General features: G+C 43.1%; 1 protein-coding gene across 1 annotated transcript in view; it reads left to right on the forward strand.

The window, feature by feature from the left end:
* The window catches only part of LOC144605276 (leucine-rich repeat-containing G-protein coupled receptor 6-like), a 254,009-nt gene that overhangs the window by 136,185 nt on the left and 98,375 nt on the right, over nt 1-19,449 (forward strand). Inside the window, 1 exon segment of the mRNA XM_078420375.1 lies at nt 11,227-11,298. Coding sequence (XP_078276501.1) covers nt 11,227-11,298 — 72 coding nt within the window.

The raw sequence follows: 19,449 nt of genomic DNA on the forward strand, positions 1-19,449 counted from the left end.
CTGAACATGTGTCACAAAAAAAGATTTTTAATTTAGCACTATTAATAGTTGTTTTTTTTCATTGGACATGTAATTTTAAAATATCTGTTGTTTTCGGACTCAGGGCGTATTACTGAAGAGACTTGCCCTGTTTGGACTTTCGCCAGTAATCTCCCAAAAACATCACAGAGTTCTGTGGCCTTTATTACTGTATTACCTCAGAATACACATGCGTGACAATGTTGTAGCTGCATTGACTCAACGAACGTCAATCCACATAAACTAATAAGTTGTGAAAAGCACAAAATTAACCAAACATTAATCAGTGTTACTAGTTAACAAATGTCTTGCCCTATGAAAAATTGGTAGTTATGAGTGTTCTTTCCTGTCATATTTTATTCATGAAATTGATTCCAGTTGCTTTTGCTGAAAGCAAACACATGTGGTAATCAACCACTTTCTTCAAGGATGTTTATTTGGTTCATTGAGTATTCATTTTCCATGGATCACACTGCCAAATAATCTCAGATGAACACACAATTGAAATATTGAAGACTGCAGGGAGGAAAACCAGTCCAATTTTACTTCACATTTTTAATGAGCCCCCGAAACTAGGCTAGATTTTGCAGTAAAGATAGACACAAAGTACTCCAGTAACTCAACGGGTCAAACAGCATCTCTGGCTGACCCTGATCCATTCTCGCCTCCAGCTTTTCACCTTCCCCCCAACCCCTACTTTCAGTCTGGAGAAGGGTCCCAGCCTGAAACATTGCCCATCCATTTTCTCCAAAGATGCTGCCTGACCTGTTGAGTTACCCCAGCACTTTGTGTCTATCTTTGGTATAAACCAGCATCTGCAATTCTTTGTTTCTAGAGTTTGCAGGGTTCATGTGCAATCATTGGAATAGTTACTGAATAATCAGGCCATAGATTTCTGCAACTATTCAATAAACCTTTACAGGAACCTGACTTGATTGAAGTGCTTGTGCAAACACAAATCTATAGTAGTAGGGAGCAAAGATTCACGAGAAGGACGTGCACAGTGTGCAAGAATACATTTTGCAGAAGAATAAAGAAAAGCATCCATTTTTCTCTTGTAATTGTTTTGACACTTGTTTAAAGAAATATTTGTACTTTCATTATTTTTTTTCCATTGAAAATAAGTCATGATCTAGAAATTGTATGTGTAGGAAGAAACTGCAGATGTTGGTTCACACCAAAGATAGACACAAAGTGCTGGAATAACCTGTTGAGTTATTCCAGCACTGTGCCTATCTTCGAGAAATTGTATGGCACCTATGAACTAATTTAGTTAATGCTGGAAGGGGGGATTAGTCATCGTATTAGTCATCGAGTGATACAGTGTGGAATCAGACCCTTTGGCCCACACCCGCTAACATGTCCCAGCTACATTACTCCCACCTGCCTGCATTTGGTCCAGATCCCTCCAAATTTGTCCTATCCATGTACCTGTCTGACTGCTTCTTAAATGCTGGGTTAGTCCCAGCCTCAACTACCTCCTCTGGCAGCTTGTTCCATACACCCACCACCCTTTTTGTGAAAAATTTATTAACTCTTTTCCCCCTCACCTTGAACCTATATCATCTGGTCCTCGATTCTCCTCCTTTGAGCAAGAGGCTCTGGACATCTACCCGATTTATTCCTCTCATGATTTTATACACCTCTATAAGATCACCCCTCATCCTCCTATGCTCCAAGGAATAGAGACCCAGCCTACTCAGCTTTTCCCTATAGCTCAGACCCTCTAGTCTTGGCAACATCCTTGTAGATAGAGCTCTAGGGGCTAGTGGAATCAAGGAGTTAGATAGAGCTCTAGGCGCTAGCGGAATCAAGGGATATGGGGAGAAGGCAGGCATGGGTTACTGATTGTGGATGATCAGCCATGATCACAATGAATGGCGGTGCTGGCTCGAAGGGTCGAATGGCCTCCTCCTGCACCTATTTTCTATGTTTCTATGTTTCTATGTTTCATGTGTACCGAGGTACAGAGAAAAGCTTTTTTGCTGTGTGCTAACCAGCAACATAATTTGTGGAATTCTCTGCCACAGAAGGCAATGGAGGTCAATTCACTGGATGAATTTAAAAGAGAGTTAGATAGAGCTCGAGGGGCTAGTGGGATCATGGGATATGGGGAGAAGGTAGGCACGGGTTACTGATTGTGGATGATCAGCCAAGATCACAATGAATGGCGGTGCTGGCTCGAAGGCCTCCTCCTGTACCTTTTTTCTATGTTTCTATTTTTCTAAATCTTCTCTGAACCCTTTCAAGGTTGACAACATCACTCCTACAACATGGTGCGCAGAACTGAACACAATACTCTAAATGCGGTCTCCGCAATGTCTTATACAACTGCAACATGACCTCCCAACTTCTCTACTCAGTACAGAATAGAGTAGGCTCTGGTGTGGTTTGAAAAGGATTGTATTAGGATTTGGAGAAAGGCTATCTTGAGATCAGGAGTGGAATTCAGCACACGATCATGGTTGGGTGGGTCGGTGGATGCAGGGTTGATGGTCAATATTCAAATGGTATGGCACCCGCAAGTTAACTTATATAGTGACTAACAGATGTTTTATTCAAGAGCCTGTGGCTGTAATACTTTTCAACACATGAGGGCCAAGATCTCACACGCTGTGGGAACTTAAAGGCTTACCTTTACTGAGCTTCTTAGTATCATGTTTGGCACAGACATATCTTCTATGTTCTAATTCAGATATTTATTCCATTGAACCCAATAAGTAGCTCTGCTGGGCTTTTAGTTCTACTGCCCAGGAGTAAATTTTTAAGAATATAATTTATATAATTCTAAATCCCTATAAAAAACATCATCTTTTTAAGAAAGCTCTGGATTTAAAAATATTATTCATATTTTTCACAGGAAATAGCTTATGCTGTGCTACTAATCTCTTTTAATATATTTTTTGTATACGTGAGCGAGAAACCTTTGAAGGAAAATCACGCCTAAACTTTTGCCACACCTCCAAATTAAAAAATATAACTGAAGTTGCACAATTTTGGCTTTGCAGATGATCCCAGTAATGAATTTATTCCAAATTCAGTCAATAATTATTCTTTCAGAGCATCATCACATTATAACAGTGTCGCAAGATTCCGAATTATGGAAGGTAGTGTTTATAGTACTCATGGTGCAATATATATTTATGGTCTTTGAAAATCACAGGACTCTGATAGTATTGTTAATAGATAATTTATGAAAAAGTACAATATGAAATTTGTAACCCTTCAGTGACCATTTACACTTGACTGGAAATGCACATTGTAAATGGCAAGAACCTTAGCAGCAATGATGTACAGAGGGATCGTGGGGTACAGGTACATCACAAGTACAGGGGCGGCACCTGGTGCAGCAGTAGAGTTGTTACCTTCGGGTGCTGTCTGTACGGAGTTTGCACGTTCTCCCTGTGATCCCTGGGTTTTCTCCAGTTTCCTCACACATTCCAAAGACATACAGGTTCGCAGATTAATTGGTGCCTCTAACTTGTAAATTATCCTGATAGTGTAGGATAGTGCTGGTGTACGAGGTGATCGCTGGTCGGCATGACTCGGTGGGCCGAAAGGACCTGTTTCTGTCAAAAGTCTAATTGTCTAAACCTTCCTGAAAGTGGCAACACAAGTGGTTAGGGTGCTCAAGACCACCTGACCCTCTGAGTTACTCCAGCATTTTGTGTCTATCTTTGTATATACCCAGCATCTGCAGTTCCTTTCAGCACAAGGGGTACAGGATGCTTGCCCTCGTCAATCGGAGCATTGAGAAAAAAAAGCAAGCAATCATGTTGCAGCAGTTTTTAAAATTTGTTCAGCTGCATTTGAAGTTCAGGTCACCACACCATAGGAAGGATGTGGGAAAAGAAGACAGAGGAGATTTACGAGGATGTTGCCTAGATTGGACTGTATTAGTTACAAAGAGAGATGGGACAAAATGTGGATTGTTTTTGCTGGAGGGTTAGAAGCTGAACGGTGACCTGATAAAAGGATGTAAATTGATGAGATGCAGAGCCAGAGATTTTTTTTCCCTGGGTGCAGTGAGGTGAGGTGAGGTGAGGGGGTGAAAAATTTAATGGGTACCTGAGGGGTAACTTTTTCACACAAAGAGTGATGGGTACATGGAACGAGCTGCCGGAGGATGTAGTTGGGACAGGTACTATCGCAACATTTAAGGAACATTTATAGGATGTATGGATGGGATAGGTGTAGAGGCCACATTTGGGCAGGTGTGACTGCTGTAGATGAGACATGTTGGTTAGTGTGGGCAAGTTGAGCTGAAGGACCTATTTCTATGCTATGATTGAAAGTTCAAATTTACTAGAGGGCATAGTTTTAAGGTGAGATGGAGTAAGTTTAAAGGAGATGTGCCAAGCATATTTAATAGATATTTAAATAAACACATGCACAAGCAGGAAATAGAGGGACTGCATAAAAGCAGGTTAGTTTTGATTTACATCCTGCCTGGCATCAATATGTGGTGCGGTAAAGCCTTCCTTTGCTGTATTGTTCTATTGCAATGTTCCATCGTATATTAAACACCCATACTAATAAGAATTAGTATGAAACTAAAGTCTGATCTGCACAGAATCCGAAGAAGGAGCTCCTCCCAAAACGTCACCATCTATGTTCTCCAGAGATGCTTCCTGACCCTCCGAATTCCCCCAGCATTTTTTACTATTACGAATTGTGTGGTTATTGGAATACTGGGGATGGAACCCTTGAAAATGGGAAATAATCTGATGGCATACTGATAATTGCACATCTTTTTAACAACTTTCCTCATTAAAAACAACAGATAAAAGTTTCAATAAAATAATTGAAAGAGATCTAAAAAGGTGATACCAATGTAACCAGATTGTAGCGTCACCTAATTACTGTTCGATGCTGGAGAATCGAAGTAGTAATTGGAGTTTGTAGTAATTGGTAGTAATTGTATTCAAAAGAGAGTTGGATATAGCTCTCAGGATTAACGGAATCAAGGGATATGGGGAGATAGAAGGAATTAGGTACTGATTTTGGATGATCAGCCTTGATCATATTGAATGGCAGTGCTGGCTCGAAGTGCCGAATAGCCTACTCCTGCACCTATTTTCTATGTTTCTACATTTAACGGCTACGTTTCTGCATTTAACGGCACAGTGCAGTGAATGAAAAAGATGTGTTGGCATATATTGTTGCACAAATATTTTACTCTGGTATATCTGTGATACCTGTGACCAAATCATCCTGATAACCTTGAAACAGACCATTCTTACCAGCAGAGTAAAGAGGCAAATGAGAAAATGGACAGGAAGCAGTAACCATGATGAAATTCCCTATGAGTTTAGCAATGGACATTCAGAACGCCAAATTAGGAATGCGGTGTATTGTTAAATACTTTATAATAACTTTTGTTTTCTATGATCCATGAAATCTATGTTCAGAGTTTTGTGCAGGTAGTGCTGTCGTTGTAGCTGGTTTTGATTATCGTTCTGTGGAAATTCGGGAGAATAAACTTATTTCATGTATGTTGTTTGTATAGGAATCTCATGAAAGTAAAAATGGCAAACAGAGAGAATCCCTGGTTCTTTAAACATATATTTATGATAAGGTTGGACACAGTGCTGGAGTAACTCAAAGGGTCAGGCAGAAACGCTGGAGGTAAAGGATGGGTCCCGACCCGAAACGTCACCCACCCTTTTCCTCCAGAGATGCTGCCTGACCCGTTGAGTTCCTCCAGCTTTGTGTCTACCTTTGGTATAAACCAGCATCTGCAGTTCTTTATTTCTACCTATATTTATGATCGCAGTATTGCCTTTTCATTCAGTAAAAATTTCAGGTAAGTTTCTCTGACGGATTGATAAATAATGTATTGCCTGGTGTGGGAGGTATTAATCCACGCATCACCAGAGATATCATACGTGTAGGAAGGAACTGCAGATGCTAGTTTTCGTTGAAGATAAACATAAAATGCTGAAGTAACTCAAGGGGACAGGCTGCATCTCTGGATAGGGGGAATGGGTGACGAGACCGGGACGAGAACGTTCATCAGGCTGAAGAATGGCCGAAATGTCACCCATTCTTCCTATCCAGAGATGCGGCCTGTCCCGCGAGTTACTGCACCATTTTGTGTCTATCAATGGAGATATCATATTCAGTCCCAGTTTAGATTCATCTATTGTAATAAAAAGGAACTGCAGATGTTGGTTTGTACCAAAGATAGACACTAAAGGCTGGAGTAATACAGTGGGTCAGGCAGCATCTTTGAAACATCACCTGTCCCTTTTCTCCAGAGATGCTGCCTGACCCGTTGAGTTATTCCAGCATTTTGTGTATATCATTAGATTCATCTATTGTCAGAGTTGAGAAGGTATAATTTACCTCACTCTGAGCGTTTCATCCAACTAGCTTTGTAACGTGTCATGTGAGTGCAGGTCTTTAATGCTGGTGGACTCAGATGTACCACAAATGAAGACTGATACAGGTCCACCATCGATTTCCCTGCAACTGGTGGCCGGGCACCTCCTTTAATCCAGACATAATTATGAAAGAGTACTGAAAACCCCTTCCCCCCACCCCCTCACCCCCACCCAACCCAACACCCCCCCCCCTTCCACCCCCACCCGGAATTCCTCCTGAAAATGTGGTACGTAGAGGTGAGGGGGTGAGGCGTCCGATCTCAAACTCATCTGGACCAAGGGTCGTGCCATACCACTACCGACCCCTCCGCACGGGAATGGACCGGTCCAGGGGGGCGGCCCTTAGCTACGGGTATAATGGACGGGGTTTTAGGCGCGATCGCTCTCTGGCAGACTCGACTGGTCTAGAGAAAGTATTAAACACATCCCTCCCGAAATACCCGGCTCCTCGCCTTTATTTCTTGCTTTTTCGATGCGCCACACGATCTTCATTATAAACCAGCATCTACAGTTCCTTCCTACACAATACAATTGATTATATTGGTAGAAAACTGTCATTAGAAATGTATTTACAGTCCACAAGCATTGCCTAATGGGAAAAATCTCATCTTGTCAAGCTGATGATTTTATTGTGGTCTTTAACGTCCGTGAGCAATTTGGAACATGGTTAATCTTATCATAACACATGAACCTGGCTATGCCCTTAGACAAGCGTTAGACACGATTAACAGAGTGTTGTGTTGGGAATTGGAGAGAAGGGCGGCGGAGTGGTACTGCCAGTAGAGCTGTTGCCTCACAGCTCCAGAGACCAGGGTTCGATCCTGACCTTGGGTCCTGTTTGTGTGGAGTTTGCATGTTCTCCCTGCGATCGTGTAGGTTTTCTCTGGGTGCTCCGGTTTCCTCCCACATCCCAAAGACGTGCGGGTTTGTAAGTTAATTGGCCTCTGAAAAAGATAACTGCTCCTGATCTGCAGGGAATGGATGCAAAAGTGCGATAACATTGAAACGAGTGAGAACGGGTAATTGATGGTCGACGTGGACTCGCTGGGCCGAAGGGCCTGTTTCCATGCCGTATTGTTCAATCAATCAGTTGCTCCTGCCTTCCCACTCCTCCCCTCTCTCCCTAGTCATCCTACCAGTTCCATTGTTCGCATCGTTGTATCCCTCTTGTTATCACACCTTCCCCAGCCAACAATGGGCCATTATGGGCTCCACCCTTCCTGAGGACATCTTTTGCCGGACCTGATTTGATCTGGTCTTTTCTCACCTCCAGTTTATTCCCAACCCCCTCTCCCCTCCTCCCCCCCCCCCCCCCCCCCCCTTCCCCCCCAACTCTACGTTCAGTCTGAAAAAGGGTTCTGACCCAAAACGTCACCTATTCTTTTTCTCCGGAGATGCTGCCTGACCCCTTGAGTTACTCCAGTATTTTGTGTCTATCTTAGGTATAAACCTGCATCTGCAGTTCGCTCCGACATAATCAAGCACACCATCTAGTTATCATTACCTGGTCACAATTAAATAAACTTTATCTGCAGATATGTGTTACCCAAAAGGAGTTGAACTAACCACTTAACTAACTTGTGGTTAACTAACAGAGGTGTCAGAGGTTATGGGGAGAAGGCGGGAGAATGGGGTTAGGAGGGGAAGATAGATCAGCCATGATTGAATGGAGGAGTAGACTCAATGGGCCGAATGGCCTAATTCTACTCCTATCACATGATCCTATGATCGTATGTCAAGTCAAGTCAAGTCAATTTATTTGTATAGCACATTTAAAAACAACCCACGTTGACCAAAGTGCTGCACATCTGACTAGGAAAAAAAAAAAAAAAAAAAAAAAAAAAAAGAAACATACAGTGGCAGGCAGCCAAACACAACGGCGCGGCCATCTTCAACAAAATGTTAATTCAATCACCCACAGTCCAACAATAAAAGCACTAAACAGGCACCCAAATTACCCAACCCCAAAAACCCCCCAAAACACAGTCCGACAATAGAAGCATTAAATAGGCATTCAAATCACACACCCCAAAACCCCCAAAAACACAGTCCAACAATAAAAGCATCAAACAGGCACTCAAACCACCCAACCCCAAAAAAACACACAAAAAAGAAACATCCATCAAAGAAACATCCATCACAGTGAGTCTCCTCCAGTCCTCTCTCTCCTCACTGTGATGGAAGGCCACAATGTCTTTCCCTTCTCCTGCTGTCCTCGCCCGCAGTCAGGTTGTTGTGGTTGCAGGCCGCACCGGACGGTCCACAGCGGGCCAAGCCCAAGGCGCGTCGCGTCGCAGCCGCTCCCGCAGCCTCCGAAGACGGCCGGCTCCGCCGATGATAAGTCCGATCCGGGGCGGGCGAACACGCTGTCGCTGTCGCTGCCGCTGTTGCTGCACGCCGGGGCGGTCGTGGCTCCCGACATTGAAGCCCCCGCCCAGCAGAGAAATATCCCGCGGCCATTTTAGGCCGCGCCGGACGGTGAAATGTCCGCGCCCCAAACCCCGCGATCCGGGGCGGGCGAACACGCTGCCGCTGCTGGAGCTCCCGATGTCGGCATCCACGCGGCCCGAGCCTAAGGCGAGTCGCAGCCGCACCCGCAGCCTCCGAAGACGGCCGGCTCCGGTGGTGGTAAGTCCGATCCGCGGGCTCTGCGAACCAGAGCCCTGGAGGCCGACAGCTCCAGGAGTTGGGCCGATGGTAGGCCGCAGCAGGAACGGAGACACGGCCCAGAAAACAAAGGTCGGGTCTCCGTTCTGAAGGGACACATATTTATAGTATTACAGTTTCCCCCTCCCCCCCACATACACACATAGTACACAAACACAAAAACACCACATCACAACTACAATTAAGACCAAAAAAAACCCAACAAAAACACAAAGACAAATGGACCGCAGGTGAGCGGCAGCTGCTAGGGCAGTGCCGCCATTTTGTAAACCTAACCACTTTAACAGTTGGCCATTTATTCACAAAATGCTGGAGTAACTCAGCAGGTCAGGCAGCATCTCGGGAGAGAAGGAATGGGTGACGTTTCGGGTTGAGACCCTTCTTCAGACTGATGTCAGGGGGGCGGGACAAAGGAAGGATATAGGTGGAGACAGGAAGATAGAGGGAGATCTGGGAAGGAGGAGGGGAAGGGAGGGACAGAGGAACTATCTAAAGTTGGAGAAGTCGATGTTCATGCCACTGGGCTGCAAACTGCCCAGGCGAAATATGAGGTGCTGTTCCTCCAATTTCCGGTGGGCCTCACTATGGCACTGGAGGAGGCCCATGACAGAAAGGTCAGACTGGGAATGGGAGGGGGAGTTGAAGTGCTCGGCCACCGGGAGATCAGTTTGGTTAATGCGGACCGAGCGCAGGTGTTCAGCGAAGCAATCGCCGAGCCTGCGCTTGGTTTCGTTGATGTAAATAAGTTGACATCTAGAGCAGCGGATGCAATAGATGAGGTTGGAGGAGGTGCAGGTGAACCTTTGTTTCACCTGGAAAGACTGTTTGGGTCCTTGGATGGAGTTGAGGGGGGAGGTAAAGGGACAGGTGTTGCATCTCGTGCGGTTGCAGGGGAAAGTGCCCGGGGTTGGGGTGGTTTGGGTAGGAAGGGATGAGTGGACCAGGGAGTTACAGAGGGAACGGTCTCTGCGGAATGCAGAGAGGGGAGGGGATGGGAAGATATGGCCAGTGGTGGGGTCCCGTTGTAGGTGACGGAAATGTTGGTGGATGATATGTTGGATCCGCTGGCTGGTGGGGTGGAAGGTGAGAACGAGGGGGATTCTGTCCTTGTTGCGAGTGGGGGGAGGGGGAGCAAGAGCGGAGCTGCGGGATGTAGAAGACACCCTAGTGAGAGCCTCATCTAAAAGTTAACCAACTGTTGGAGCCTCCATTAAAAGGAGCCTCCATTAACAGTTGGCCAACTGTTTGCCATTATCTTCAATGGCAATATAGTATTTAATTATAATGTTGAACCTAATATAAGCAAGAATGATTGTGATCTGAATTAAAAATTCGTTTGAGTGTTTCCATAACAAAATAAGTATAATACCTGATATTCTCTGGGTTAAAAAATGCTTAATGTCAAAACTAACTATCCCAATGATCATTCAAAGCATGGTTTATAACTTAATCAGCAATAAACGCTGGGCAGATTTTTTTGTTTCAATGTCAATAACTTCCATGAAGTCTCCGGAGATTCCAGCTGGATTTGAACTTATGTCCCAAAGGTTTTTTGTGAACAAAGAACCTTAAGAGCAACCCTTTCTAATGCACCTGTCTTCTCAGTGGTATCTTGGAAGACTGCCAGCAAGTGACACAGTTAAGGCATCTACTGAAAGTTAAATTGACCCAACGTTTCGCCATTGTTTTTGGCAATAGTAAAGGTAAAATCCCTTGATTATTTGCAGGGGTATAACATTACAAAGGAAGTATTTACTGAAAGTTTTATACAAAGACATCTTCAGGCAAATATTGACCCTGGTATTATGTATAGATTATTCTAAGATAGTGATCTAAAGTTCACTTGCGTCACCAGAAGCAAAATGCAAATTTTCTAAAATGATAATTTGGGGATCTGTGTGCATTTAGTTAAATACCTTCAACCATGAAGAATCATTAATTACTAATTGGATATTATGTACAAATCTCTTCTTCTCCTTTGTTAAAATATCATGCAACTTATTGCAATCTGGTAACAGTTAACTTGCACACCTGTTCCTAGTATTACATTACTAGTAATGCTTTTGTGCTTCTACTGGTACCAATTGACTGTTTTCACAGTGAATTATTTTATCTAGATTAAATACACATGTCTATATTTTTCTTTCTCTTGCAGGCGGCTGTCCGGAAATCACCTAGCACAGATTCCCGTTGAGGTTTTTACTGGTCTCTACAATTTGAAAGTCCTGTAAGTATCAATAGCTTGTGACACTCCAAAATGCCAGTGAATTTGTGACAAATGTAAACATCAGCACTATCTTTAGAAATCTTCAGCCACATTCACCTGAAAGCATTGAATGGAAGTTAGGATTCATTATCCATTGCCGTGGGTGTGAAGAGAATGTGCAGTTTGTATAATATTTCAGCACAATTGCCATAATGAAAAGCATTTCCTGCAATGTTGCTTTTGATGTTCATTTGCTTTTCTTCGATAGGCATTTTAATGTGTGTAAGGTCAATAGTTTTGTTCATATTAAGCAAAAACAATCAAGATATAACACAGTGGTGCAGCTGGTGGAGCTGCTGTCTCACTGCACCAGAAACCCGGGTTCGATCCTGACCTCGGGTGCTGACGGTGTGGAGTTTGCACGTTCTCCCTGTGACTGCGTGAGTTTCCTCCAGGTGCTCCGGTTTCCTCCCACATCCCAAATGCATGCGAGTTTGAAGGTTAATTGGCCTCTGTGAATCATCCAAATGTGCAGGGAGTGGATGCGAAAGTGGGATAACAGAACTAGTGTGAATGGGTGATCAATGGTCTGTGTGGACTTGTTAGACCGAAGGGCCAGTTTCCATGCTGTATCTCCAAACTAAGAACATCATATCATTGATGTAATCTAACTACAGAACATCCATTGCATCATCACTTTTTATGACAATCACCACATTATAGCTAATCTGCTCACAGTTGAAGGTTTATTTTGGAACTCAATTCTCTAAAGAAACTAATATTAAGCAAGAACAGTTTTTAAAAAATAACTTTTTGTGACTAAAGGCATTGAGAATCAGTGTATTAATATTTAATATCTGTTCTAAAAACAGTGTGAAATGCTTTTTCACACGAGTCCTTGCCTTGTACTTAGTTTAGTTTTTTGGAAACCTACTTCTTAACACTGATCAACCCAGTGGTATGAACATCGATTTCTCCAACTTTAGATAGTTCCTCTGTCCCTCTCTTCCCCTCCTCCTTCCCAGATCTCCCTCTATCTTCCTGTCTCCACTTATATCCTTCCTTTGTCCCGCCCCCCTGACATCAGTCTGAAGAAGGGTCTCGACCCGAAACGTCACCCATTCCTTCTCTCCCGAGATGCTGCCTGACCTGCTGAGTTACTCCAGCATTTTGTGAATAAACACCTTAAATGTGTTTACAGACTGTTTTTCAGAATAAAGTAAGATTGCTGACTCTTCCACAGCAGTTAAATGTGCAGAATGTGAAGCACGCCACAATTTATGTATTTGAAATATTCAGCAGATTGAACAGTAATTTTTCTGGGACAGTTATGGGTTTAGCAGCATAGAGCTTTAACCTAGGTGCCAGTTCAGTTTAAAGACACTGCAGCAATTTAACTAAAAAAAAAATCATTTAAGGCATGGTTTCAAGTATTTTGCAAGAATTGCACTCCAGGAAATCTGATGCAAGGTATGGACGGTGAAAAAGATATGAGATAGCACAAGGGCAACACGGTGGCGCAGAGGTAGAGTTGCTGCCTTACAGCTCCAGAGACACTGATTCTATCCTGACTACAGGTGCTGTCTGTACAGAGTTTGTACATGCTCCCCGTGACCTGCGTAGTTTAAGGATAAGGGGGAAGTCTTTTAGGACTGAGATGAGAACGTTTTTTTTCACACAGAGAGTGGTGAATCTGTGGAATTCTCTGCCACAGAAGGTAGTTGAGGCCAGTTCATTGGCTATATTTAAGAGGGAGTTAGATGTGGCCCTTGTGGCTAAAGGGATCAGGGGGTATGGAGAGAAGGCAGGTACGGGATACTGAGTTGGATGATCAGCCATGATCATATTGAATGGCGGTGCAGGCTCAAAGGGCCGAATGGCTTACTCCTGCAGCTATTTTCTATGTTTCTATGTAGGTTTTCTCCGGGTACTCTGGATTCCTCCCACATTCCAAAGATGTATAGGTTTACGGGCGAATTGACTTGTAAAATTGTAAATTGGCCTAAGTGTGTGTAAGATAGAGTTAATTTGCGGGAATCACTGATCTGTGTGGACAGTGGGCCAAAGGGCCTGTTGCCGAGCTGTATCTCTAAACTAAGCTAAAAGATATCAATTTCAGTTACTGTGATCAAATCATTCAATAATGATTGATTTTTAAGGTGAGGAGGGAAATATCAGATGAAGGGGCAAAGATTTAAAAGGAACCTGAGGGATAACTTTTTTACACAAAGGGCGATGTATGGAACGAGGCAGGTAGTATCGCAATGTTCAAGAATCATTCAGACAGGTACATGGATCGGATAGGTTTAGAGGGATATGGGCCAAATGGGATGAGTGCAGATGGGGCATGCTAGTCAGTATGGACTAAAGTACCTATTTCCATGCTAAATGACTCTAATCAGTTCTGGTTCATAAATATTGCAGCACAAATCTATCCCACGTATTTCCCTTCAATCAGGATAGATCCTGTATTCTAATATACTTACATTGTGCCGGATGGGCTCAGCAGGTCAGGCAGCATCCGTGGTGGGAAACAGACAGATGACGTTTCAGGTCTGAACCAGATGAAGACTTCCAACTCCGACTACCGATTGTCCATTTCCCTTTGCAGATACTGCCTGGCTCGTTGAATTCCTCCAGCACTTTGTTTGATGCTCCAGACACCAGCATCTGCACTGCCTTGTGTCTCCTGTATTTTAATAGTTCAAGAACACACGAATTTGCTTTAATTCCATAATCATATGTTTGTAAAAGATTGTATTACTGAGGGAAAGAGGTTTGTATTTAAAATTGTAAATGCAGTATTTATATCTTGCTTTCATTTTGACTTCAATACCAGGTGCACCTTTTAGACTGATCTCCGTAATTTTATAGCACATAATCAGATCACTTTTGCTATTGTGTCCTATATTCCTGAGCCTGTAACATCATTAGTTCCAGTACTGTTATTTATATTTGGCGACACTGTGGCGCAGCGGTAGAGTTGCTGCCTTACAGCGAATGCAGCGCCGGAGACTCAGGTTCGATCTTGACTACGGGCGCCGTCTGTACGGAGTTTGTACGTTCTCCCCGTGACCTGCTTGGGTTTTCTCCGAGATCTTCGGTTTCCTCCCACACTCCAAAGACGTACAGGTATGTAGGTTAATTGGCTGGGCAAATGTAAAAAATAAATAAAAAATTGTCCCTAATGTGTGTGGGATAGTGTTAGTGTGCGGGGATCGCTGGGCGGCGCAGACCCGGTGGGCCGAAGGGCCTGTTTCCGCGCTGTATCTCTAAATCTAAAAAAAAAATCTAAAAATCATATTTATTTTTATTTCCCCAGTTTTCTCACTTCTCCCTCGAAATTACTTAACATGTGATGATGATTCATAGATTATACCAGTTCACAACAAGGGCGTCACAGTGGCGCAGTGGTAGATTGGTTGCCTTGCAGCGCCAGAGGCCCGAGTTCGATCCTGACTACAGGTGCTAACTGTATGGAGTTTGTATATTCTCCCTGTGACCACATGGGTTTCCTCTGGGTACTCCGGTTCCCTTCCACACTCCAAAGACAGACAGGTTTGCAGGTTAATTGGCTTTGGTAAGTTGTAAAATTGTCCCTTATGAGTAGGATAGTGTCCGTCGTATATGGGGTGATCGCTGGTCAGCATGGTCTTGGTGGGCCGAAGGGCCTGTTTCCTAGTTGTATCTCTAAAGTCTAAAGTAAGCTTAAAATGTTTGTACATTGTTCAACACAGAAGGCTTCTATTTCCTTCAGTAACTGCATCCAAACATACAGCAAACAGAGTAGATCATTCAGCCCATTGAACTTGCTTCCCTGTTTCTTCCAGACCTAACCCTAACCCTAACCATGGGTATTTCTCAACTGGTTTTGTATCACCTAATTTCCAATAACTTTGCCGAACAAAAATTGTTAGTCAAGCATTCAGCTGGCCCAATTTCACCAATGTTTTGGAAAGGCATTTCTATATTTCCACTGTAGGGGAAAGAACTGCAGATGCTGGTTTACACTGAAGATAGACACAAAATGTTGGAGTAACTCAGGCAGCATCTCTGTGGAGAAAGAACGGGTGACATTTCAGGTTGAGGAAGGGTCTCGACTCAAAATATCACCCATTCCTTCTCCACGGAGATGCTGCCTGTCCCACTGAGTTACTCCGGCATTTTGTGTCTATCATGTTTATTTGCACTGGTCTATTTGTAGAATAGTGCTTCCTTATATCCCTGACCCCGGCGACAAATTTCAATATGGAGTTACAGCTTAAAATTTACTGATCAGGAATGTACAACAGAGTCTTGATTGAACTAATTTCTTTAAAATGAGCCCCATTAAAATCAAATGTGTTAACTCAGCCATAGCAGTAGATCAAATTATCAAACACAGGATACATCAAGGACTGAATTGTACAGTCTTCGTTTATTTGGTAATCCATGATGGTCAGCTAACACTGTTAAATCCTGGCTTCCTTAAAAAATACTAATTGCTAATGAAAAACAAATGTTAAGCTCATTAAGTCTGATCTTTACCTGCTTCAAAGATAGACACAACATGCTGGAGTAACTCAGCGAGTCAGGCAGCATCTCTGGAGAAAAGGAATAGATGATGTTTCAAAACGAGACCCTTCTTCAGATTGAGAGTCAGGGGGTTGAGAAACTAAAGGTAAGAAAAGGCTCAGAACAAATCAGAGCTGGCACTGATGGCCAACGAAAGATGGGAGTCCACCATGGTCCAAATAAGAGAGAATTAGATTTTCAAGAGAGGGTTAGATTTAGCTCTTAGGGCTAAGGGAATCAAGAGATATGGGGAAAAAGCTGGAAAGGGGTACTGATTTTGGGTGATCAGCCATGATCATGTTGAATGGCGGTGCTAGCTCGAAGGGCCGAATGGCCTACTCCTGCACCTATTTTCCATGTTTCTATGTTGGATGTGGAAGGGGTGATAACGAAGGAATATATGGATGCGAACAATGGAACTGGCAGGATGACTAGAGTGTGGGAGTGGTGATGAGAGAGGGCATGCAGGGATTACTTGAAATAAGAGAACCTGCCTCATTTAATTAACTGATGTTGAAGAGGCTCAATGTCATCCCATCATGTGCCCCAGTGGCCCACACGGTGAAGAGAGGAAGGGACATATTTTATTGCCTTCAACCCTCATAGAAACCTAATTTTAGACATAAAAAGATAATTGATTTCTACCTCCTTCCAAACCGTGGAGGCTCAACAACTTTGTTCTTTGGACATTTCTAGCCACATATAAGGCCCTCAACAAAATTCAAATCATCCTTTAGCCAAAAAATGGCAGCCTTAGTCAATAATGGCAGCCTTAAAAGAGTGGAATGTCAGGAGTAGCCTAGGAAATTAGTCATACCTAACCCTTTATTCTAAAGGATAGGCAGAAGACGTGCCTTTTATCTTCATCCATAAACTGGACTGGAATTTCTGGAAGCTAGAGAAACCAAGTTCCACAGCAAATGTAATCTTCCAAGTAGAGTGGTGAGTCTGTGGAATTCTCTGCCACAGAAGGTAGTTGAGGCCAGTTCATTGGCTATATTTAAGAGGGAGTTAGATGTGGCCCTTTTTGCTAAAGGGATCAGGGGGTATGGAGAGAAGGCAGGTACGGGCTACTGAGCTGAATGATCAGCCATGATCATATTGAATGGCGGTGCAGGCTCGAAGGGCCGAATGGCCTACTCCTGCACCTATTTTCTATGTTTCTATGTTTCTATGTTAGATGAACTAACCCAGTCTCCAATGTTTCTATTCATAAGAAGAAAAGACTCATGATTAATAATGTTGACCTCGACACCAAAGGCAGAAGAACAACCAACACTTCTCTAGAATCCAATTTTATTTTTGTTTTTTAAAAACAAAAGGGCTATTTCCTCTGTAGCAGAGGAATTACAGTGCTCAGATGCGCGAGAAATTGTCACTGACATGCAAACCATTCATTTAATGCTCATTGTGACATTAATTCTACGTATTCTGAGAGCCTTTTCATTTGGTTTTGCATTAATAGTTTTTATACCTGAATCAATATCAGAGAGTGACTTTGGCCAACATCAGTCATTTATCTTATATTAATAGGAAGCGCCTATAACATATCTGGAATTGGGCCATAAACTGGAGATTAATTCTACATTTCTCCTATCAGCTACATCTACAATTGTTTGTAACTTGCCTTTGATGTTACACTGAATTGAAAGGATGTTGGCAATCTTGAAGCCACAACTTTTACATCCTTTGTTAATTTAATGGTTGGGCTGTTGTTCAAATACATGTTAAGAGTCTAATTTACCAGCGTATCACTGCCGAAACTCTCAAACTTACTTCCACTGGAAACAATGTCTGATATATATTTTCGGGGAAATGCGTGTTTTATTCCAAAGGAGTTATTTGACAGCATTCATCTGATTTTCAACAGAAAGTCAGTTTTTTAACAAGGGAATCTTGGATTCGTTTATATTAATTCAGACCTTCTAATGGAAATGGTCAGCAATCAACTTTTTTTACAACCCCAATGATTTTACTTTCCATTCATTTCAGTTAAAATCACTGAAACCACACCGAAAAAAAAGAGCCCTAGGATATTTTAATTCTCCATCTATGCCTCATTTAGGTACAGGTCCACCACCAATTTTCCGGCAACTACAGTGCATTCAAAAAGTATTCAGACCCCTTCACTTTTACACATTTTGTTACCTTACAGCCTTATTTAAAAATGGATTTAATTCTTTTTTTTTTATCATCAATACCCCAGAATGAAGAAGGGAAAACAGGTGTTTCGAAATTTTTGCAAAGTAATTAAGAAATAACTGAAATATCACATTTATATAAGTATTCAGACCCTTTGCTTTGACACTCAAGATTGAGCTTAGTTAGGTTCATCCTATTTCCATTGATTATCCTCGAGATGTTTCTACAACTTGATTGGAGTCCACTGGTGGTAATGTTGGACATGATTTGGAAAGGCACACACCTGTCTATATAAGGTCCCACAGTTGACAGTGCATGTCAGAGCAAAAACCAAGCCATGAAGACGAAGGAATTATCCGTAGACCTCTGAGACAGGATTGTGACGAGACACAGATCTGGGGAAGGGTATAAAACAATTTCTGCAGCATTGCAGGTCCCGAAGAGCACAGTGGCCTCCGTCATTCTTAAATGGAAGAATCTTGGAACTACCAGAACTCTTCAAAGAGCTGGCTGCCCGGCCAAACTGAGCAATCGGGGGAGAAGGGCCTTGGTCAGGGAGGTGACCAAGAACCCGATGGTCACTCTAACAGAACTCCAGAGTTCCTCTGTGAAGATGGGGGAACCTTCCAGAAGGACAACTATATCTGCAGCACACCACCAATCAGGCCTTTGTGGTAGAGTGGCCAGACAGAAGCCGCTCCTCAGTAAAAGACACATGACAGCCCGCTTTGGAGTTTGCCAAAAGGCACCTAAAGGACTCTCAGACCATGAGAAACAAGATTCACTGGTCTGATGAAACCAAGATTGAACTCTTTGGCGTGAATGCCAAGCGTTCCGTCTGGAGGAAATCAGGCACCGCTCATCACTTGGCCAATACCATACCTACGGTGAAGCATGGTGGTGGCAGCATCATGCTGTAGGGATGTTTTTCAGGGGCAGGAACTGGGAAACTAGTCAGGATCGAGGGAAAGATGAACGGAGCAAAGTACAGAGAGATCCTTGATGAAAACCTGCTCCAGAGCGTTCTGGACCTCAGACTGCGGCGGAGGTTCACCTTCTAACAGGACAACGACCCTAAGCACATCCAAGAACACGCAGGAGTGGCTTCGTGCCAAGTCTGTGAATGTCCTTGAGTGGCCCAGCCAGAGCCCGGACTTGAACCCAATCGAACATCTCTGGAGGGACCAGAAAATAGCTGTGCATCGATGCTCCCCATCCAACCTGACAGAGCTTGAGAGGATCTGCAGAGAAGAATGGGAGAAATTACCCAAATACAGGTGTGTGAAGCTTGTAAAGTCATACCCAAGAAAACTTGAGGCTGTAATCACTGCCAAAGGTGCCTCAACAAACTACTGAGTAAGGGGTCTGAATACTTATGTAAATGTGATATTTCAGTTATTTCTTCTGTTCAATTACTTTGCAAAAATTTCTAAACACCTGTTTTCACTTTTTTATTATGGGGTATTGTGTGTAGAT

This window comes from Rhinoraja longicauda, chromosome 24 (assembly GCF_053455715.1).
Source record: "Rhinoraja longicauda isolate Sanriku21f chromosome 24, sRhiLon1.1, whole genome shotgun sequence".
In the NCBI taxonomy this organism is placed as follows: Eukaryota; Metazoa; Chordata; class Chondrichthyes; order Rajiformes; family Arhynchobatidae; genus Rhinoraja; species Rhinoraja longicauda.